Below are 6,765 nucleotides of genomic sequence, written 5' to 3' on the forward strand. Positions count from 1 at the left end.
ACTCAGGAGGCTGAGGCAGGAGAATGGCGTGAACTCGGGAGGCAGAGCTTGCGGTGAGCCAAGATCGTGCCACTGCACTCCAGCCCGGGCGACTGAGCGAGACTCTGTCTCAAAAAAAAAAAAAAAAAAAAGAACGAAATCAACGTAATGAAGATGAAAACCTTGAACAGAACTATTAAATCAATCAACCCTGAAGCTGCCTTAGTTTTGGCATGCCTGTTATATAAAATAATTATTTTTTCTTATTGTTTAAACCTTGATGGGTTTTTCTGTAACTTGTAGTTAAAAGCATCTTAGCTAAGACAATTAATGTACCATTTCACAGCATTTATAACTTTTTAAAATAAAAAATACTTGTCCAACCTGTGGCCCACAGAGCACATGCGGCACAGGATGGCTTTGAACGTCACCCAAAACAAATTTGTAAACTTTCTTACAACATCATGAGATTTTTTTTTTTTTTAGCTCATAAGCTATTTTTAGTGTATTTTATGTGTGGCTCAAGACGATTCTTCTTCCAGTGTGGCCCAGGGAAGCCAAAAGATTGAACACCTCTGTCCTGAAATATTGAAAGTAGACCAGATGTGGTGGCTCATGCCTGTAATCCTAGCACTCTGGGAGGCCAAGGTGGGAGGACTGCTTGAGTCCAGAAGTTTGAGGCTAGCCTGGGCAACACAGCAAGACCCCTGTCTCTATTGATAATAATTTGAAAAATTATATACATGTAATATATATCATATAATTATATAATATTTATGTTATATGTAATTCTATAATTATGATACAAAAAAATGAAGTAAATTAATTAGAGCACAAATTGTCAGCTAGATTTTCTTAGGATTAGCCATCAAATTATTGCTGTGTTTCTTGATGCTTTATAGAGTTTTTTACTTGAACAATTCTATAAGGCTCAAGTCCTCATAGTCACAATGAAAACAAAGGGAAAAAATATTAGGGAGAGCATCTTTAAATATAAAAAAACCACACACATAGAAAACCTAAGAAAATACATTTTAAAGGCTAGTTCCTTCTTATTACCCATAATTTTTGTCTTCTGTTTAACTAGCATGTGCTCAGGGGTATAAACCAACATTTAAAATCAGCACAAGTAAAAGACATTTAGAAAGCTAAATTTGTTAGAACAATTATCATTTAATCCAAAGTCAAGTATTTTTGAATTATTTACTCCCTTCATTAGCACATATAATAGAATTAATTGCCACATGCATATACAGAATATGAAGGTTTAAGAAAGGGAAAATGAAGTAAATTTTAAGTTTAGAAAACAATTCATGGGAAAAAGTTTTTAAAAATTGACTTGGAAACAAACATGGAAAGGATTATTATGCTATCCAATAAGAAGAAATTTAAATGCAGCAAAATGGCTTATATTATAAACACACAAAAAATTATCTGGATGTAAATGTCTGGTAAGCTTTATTGTGCTATTTAAAGGAATTCTGAAAGCTTATTTTAATAAAGTCTTAAATCCATTGCAAATGCATATGGCCAGAATAAGGTTTTCTTCTTAAATTGTTCTATAAAATATACATTTGATGTAAAAACTTTAAATAGTTGCCTGACACTGGAAGCAAATATAATAAATTACAGTGGCAATCAAGAGAATATGGGGCCAGGCGTGGTGGCTCATGCCTGTAATCCTAGCACTTTGGAAGGCCAACCTGGAGGATCACGTCAGCCTTGAAGTTCATGACCAGTTTGGGCATCATAGTGAGAACCCCCCATTTGTACAAAAAAATTTTAAAAACTGGCTGGGCGCTGTGGCTCATGTCTGTAATCCCAAAACTTTGGGAAGCCCAGGCGGGCAGATCACTTGAGGTCTGGAGTTCGAGATCAGTCTGGCCAATATGGTGAAACCCTATCTCTACTAAAATTACGTAAATTAGCTGGGAGTGGTGTTGTGTGACTGTAATCCCAGCTACTCTAGAGGCTGAGGCAGGAGAATTGCGTGAATCCGGGAGCTGGGGGTTGCAGTGAGCCAAGATTGCACGACTGCACTCCAGCCTGAGACTCTATCTCAAAAAAACAAAAAAAATTTAGCCAGGTGTGGTGACACATGTCTGTAATCCCAGCTACTCAGGAGGCTGAGGCAGAAGGATCGCCTGAGCCCCAGAGGTCAAGGCTGCAGTGAGCCTGGATTGCTCCATTACACTCCCAGCCTGGGCAACAGAGTGAGACTCAAGTAGCTGGGACCACAGGCGTGTGCCACCATGCCTGGCTAATTTTTGTTATTTTTTGTAGAGACAGGGTTTTGCCACATTGCTCAAGTGGCTGGTCTCGAACTCCCGGGTTCAAGTGATCCACCTGCCTTAGCCTCCCAAAGTGCTAGGACTACAGGTGGGAGCCATGGCATCCATTCAAAATTAAATTTTTTTATTTTTATTTTTTTTTTTTGAGACAGAGTTTCGCTCTGTCGCCCAGGCTGGAGTGCAGTGGTGCGATCTCCTCTCACTGCAAGCTCCGCCTCCCAGGTTCACGCCATTCTCCTGCCTCAGCCTCCTGAGTAGCTGGGACTACAGGCGCCCATCACCTCGCCTGGCTAATTTTTTGTATTTTTAGTAGAGACGGGGTTTCACCGTGTTAGCCAGGATGGTCTCCATCTCCTGACCTCGTGATCTGCCTGCCTCGGCCTCCCAAAGTGCTGGGATTACAGGCGTGAGCCACCGCGCCCAGCCTAAATTTTTTTAAAAAGAGAATATGGTACTACATAGTCGCAGGTAGCTGTTGGATATAGGTAATTTAGTAACCAAACACCTGACATTTTTATTACTCAGGTGAAAGACATTCACACGGAATCTACATCAATAGGTTGTTTTTTAACAGTTAATTCCGAATACCTGAAACTATTAATGGTGGCTTTAACAGTTGGGTTAAAAAGACACTTTTCATTATGTGTTTTAGTTGACTCAGTAATTTTTGTATTGTTACCATAAGTACATAATAGTACTTTCATAAACAGATAAAGACAAAGGTACATTTTAAATAGTTTTTTAGTGCTTCGTAATAACAGAATATGTCAACAAGGAGAAAATGCTGACATACTAACTGGCTTATTAGTTTAGTAACAGTTAAAACCAGAAGATGCACAAAGTACATATCATATATTCAATGAAATTACCTCACAGAAATGTAACACACAAGATGAGAATGAGGCAGCTCCAGTGAGAAGATTTTGTATATATCCTCGAGGCATATTAAATTTTTCAGATACAGTCCAAATGTTGGTCTCTTTGAGCAAGGTATAAAGAACAAAAGACAGATATAGCCTGTTGACAACGTCCTTGTCCACCTTCTAGAAAGACACAATCAAATAAATTCATTTACTAGACCTGCTAAAAATGTATGTTATTAAAATTGGACAAAAGGAAAACTGAAGTTGTATTACAGAATAGCAAGGATAGAATAATTCCATAGAAACAAAACTAATTTCTAACAGATGTACTTCAGATTAATTCAAATTTATTATCATTTTTCCAACTATAAAAAAAAGATAAGGCCAGGCAGAGTGGCTCATGCCTGTAATCCCAGCACTTTGGGAGGCTGTGGCAGATGGATTGCAAGAGCCCAGGAGTTTGAGATCAGCCTGGGCAACATGGCAAAAATCCGTCTCTACAAAAAGACAAACTAACAAAAAATGTGGCCGTGTGTGGTGTGGTGTGCACCTATAGTCCTGGCTACTTGGGAGGCTAAGGGATCACTTGAGCCCAGGAGACAGAGGTTGCAGGGAGCCGAGATAGCACCACTGCACTCCAGCCTGGGCGACAGAGTGAGACCATGTCTCAAAAAAATAAAAATAAAAATAAATAAAAGTTAAAAGATAAACCAAATTATTTCCAATATAAATTAAACTTCCTTCTACAGGGAAGGAATTGTACCCCCTCTCCATCACTCCACAAAAAGAAATGTACAAATCCTAACCCCTGGTACCTGTGAATGTGATCTTACTTGGAAACAAGATATTTGCAGATACAATTAGTTAAGTATCTCTAGGTGAAATCATCCTGGATTTACAGTGGGCTCTAAATTCAATGATTAGTGTCCTTATAAGAGGAGAAGACACAGAGAGATACAGAGAAGGCAGCAATGTGAAGATGGAGGCTGAGATTGGAGGGATGCATCTATAAGCTAAGGAACACCAAGGACTGCAAGTAACCACCAGAAGCTAGGAGAGAGGCACGGATGGCTTTTTTCTCAGAGGCTCCTGAAGGAATCAACATTGCTTATACCTTGATTTTGGACTTCTCATCTCCTGAAGTGTGGGAGAATAAATTTCTGTTGTTTTAAGCCAACCATTCGTGGTAATTTATTATGGCAGTTGTAGAAAATGAATACAGGAAAGGAGGGAGTTGGGGACAGAGACCTTTACAGTTACTTGGTATTTGTAAATTGTATGTGTGTGTGATTATTATTATAAACTAGACAAATGCACTTTAGATAAATATGTTAATAAGCTTGTCTATATTATAAACTAAGAGTAAATATTAGATCCTATTATTTCCACAGGGTCCAAGCTAAAACACCTGAAAGAAATAGAAAAATGCTTCCTGTAGCTGATTTTGATTCTGTGTACTTGCTTTCGCCTGTGGTGCCTAATGACCATATTTGTGCATAAAGGATTTCATAACTAGTATCAAGCTTAGAAACTAATTAATTCTTAAAATTGAGGAAAAAACGATGAACTTAAAAAAGAAAAAGTAGATATAAAAAATAAAATTAGAGGCTGGGAGTGGTAGCTCACACCTGTAATCCCAGCACTTTGGGAGGCCAAGGCAGGAGGATATCTTTAGTTCAGGAGTTCAAGACCAGCCTGGGCAACATGGTGAAACCCTGTCTCTATTTAAAAAAACATTGTAAAATAATAAAAAATAAAATAAAATATAAAATTATATCCTCCATCATAGTAAAAGAATGAGATGAGAACTTATGGTGACAGATTGAAGGATGTATGAGTTACAGATTCTGCAGGTTGATACTGGATCACTTTTTTAAAAGCATTAAGCTGAAAAAGTATGACAGTTGAATATCAAGTAGGAAAAGAAAGCTATTCAATTTCCCAATTTTAGTGCATATTCAGTACTAACTATAAATTGAGTCAATGTAGGTTTTTGCTTAGAATGTATTTCCTAAGCCAAGAAAAATGATATAATTATTATATGGCAAAACATAATGATTTATGCCAATTTCAAGATCTTTTGTGGCAGGGCATTATAGGTGGCTCACGCCTATAATCCCAGCACTTTGGGAGGCTGAGGTAGGTGTATCACCTGAGGTCAGGAGTTTAAGATCAGCCTGACCAACATGGTGAAACCCCGTCTCTACTAAAAATACAAAAATTAGCTGTGTGTGGTGGCGGGCGCCTGTACTCCCAACTACTTGGGAAGCTGAGGCAGGAGAATCGCTTGAACTTGCGGGGCAGAGGTTGCAGTGAGCTGAGATTGTGCCATTGCACTCTGGCCTGGGCGACAAGAGCAAGACTCCGTCTCAAAAAAAAAAAAAACTTTTGCAAGATATCAAGAAATGTTAAAAAAAGGTGGATGGGGGGCTCTTTTTCAGTGTGGAGAAATCAATTAGATTTTAAGCATTTAAATATGTTCTGTAGAGTTTTAAAAAATTATACCTCCAAAACATTAAACTAGTAATTAATCCATTTGTAATAAAGATAAATTCATGTTCATACTATTTTAAATATGTATCAATTTGGTAAATTTTTGTTGCCTATATTACATTAAATGTAATGTAAATAAACTCTGGATTCAAGCTTAAAAAGATGCATTATTCTAATAAGATTTTTGCATGTTTATTATTTGATAATGAGTTCCAAATTAATAATATTGTTTTTATTTTACATTTTAGAGTTCGATATAAAAGGTTTGTTTTAAGAAATATTTTTATTCAGTATTTTGGAGGTCTAAACAACACAGCCATTTCCAAAGTAAAAGACCCAATCTAAAAATTGTGATAATGTGAATGCTTAAGTACTAGAGATACTTTTATTTTTATTTTTGAGACAAGGTCTCACTATGTTGCCCAGGTTAGCCTCAAACTCCTGAGTACAAGTAAATCTTTCGCCTCAGCTTCCTGAGAAGCTAGGAGTATAGGTGTGTGCCACTGTGCTAGGCTTGTGGTTTGTTTTTTTTTTAGACGGAGTCTCTGTTGCCCAAGCTGGAATGCAATGGTGCAATCTTGGCTCACTGCAACCTCCGCCTCCCAGGTGCAAGTGATTTTCCTGCCTCGGCCTCCCGAGTAGCTGGAATTACAGGCACCCGACACCACACACAGCTATTTTTTATATTTTAAGTAGAGACGGGGTTTCACCATGATGGTCAGGCTGGTCTCAAACTCCTGACCTCGTGATCACTCGCCTCAGCCTCCCAAAGTGCTGGGATTACAGGCGTGAGCCACTGTGCCCGGCATGATATTTTTGATTTTATGACACAGTGATGCATGGGACACCGCACCATCAATTTAAGTGTAAGTAAACGTCATCTTCCCATTTTACAAAATGAAATCTGTACTGTCTACGCAAATTTAAAAGGTATAGGGGAGGCTGGGTGCAGTGGCTCATACCTGTAATCCCAGTGCTTTGGGAGGCCGAGGTGGGTGGATCACCTGAGGTCAGGAGTTTGAGACCAGCCTGGCCAACATGGTGAAACCCCGTCTCTACTAAAAATACAAAAATTAGCCAGGCGTGGTGGCAGGCGCCTGTAATCCCAGTGACTCAGGTCGCTGAGGCAGGAGAATCGC

General features: G+C 38.5%; 1 protein-coding gene across 7 annotated transcripts in view; it reads right to left on the bottom strand.

Annotated features, from left to right (window-relative positions):
• Positions 1-6,765, bottom strand: part of HELQ (helicase, POLQ like) — a 50,666-nt gene that overhangs the window by 11,950 nt on the left and 31,951 nt on the right. For all 7 annotated transcript variants that reach the window (XM_017874457.1, XM_017874461.1, XM_017874455.1 and 4 more), the window contains one exon: positions 3,140-3,313. In XM_017874457.1, the coding sequence (XP_017729946.1) occupies positions 3,140-3,313 (174 nt within the window). The remainder of the gene's footprint in view (positions 1-3,139; positions 3,314-6,765) is intronic.

Source organism: Rhinopithecus bieti, unplaced genomic scaffold (assembly GCF_001698545.2).
Source record: "Rhinopithecus bieti isolate Rb0 unplaced genomic scaffold, ASM169854v2 scaffold_9234, whole genome shotgun sequence".
In the NCBI taxonomy this organism is placed as follows: Eukaryota; Metazoa; Chordata; class Mammalia; order Primates; family Cercopithecidae; genus Rhinopithecus; species Rhinopithecus bieti.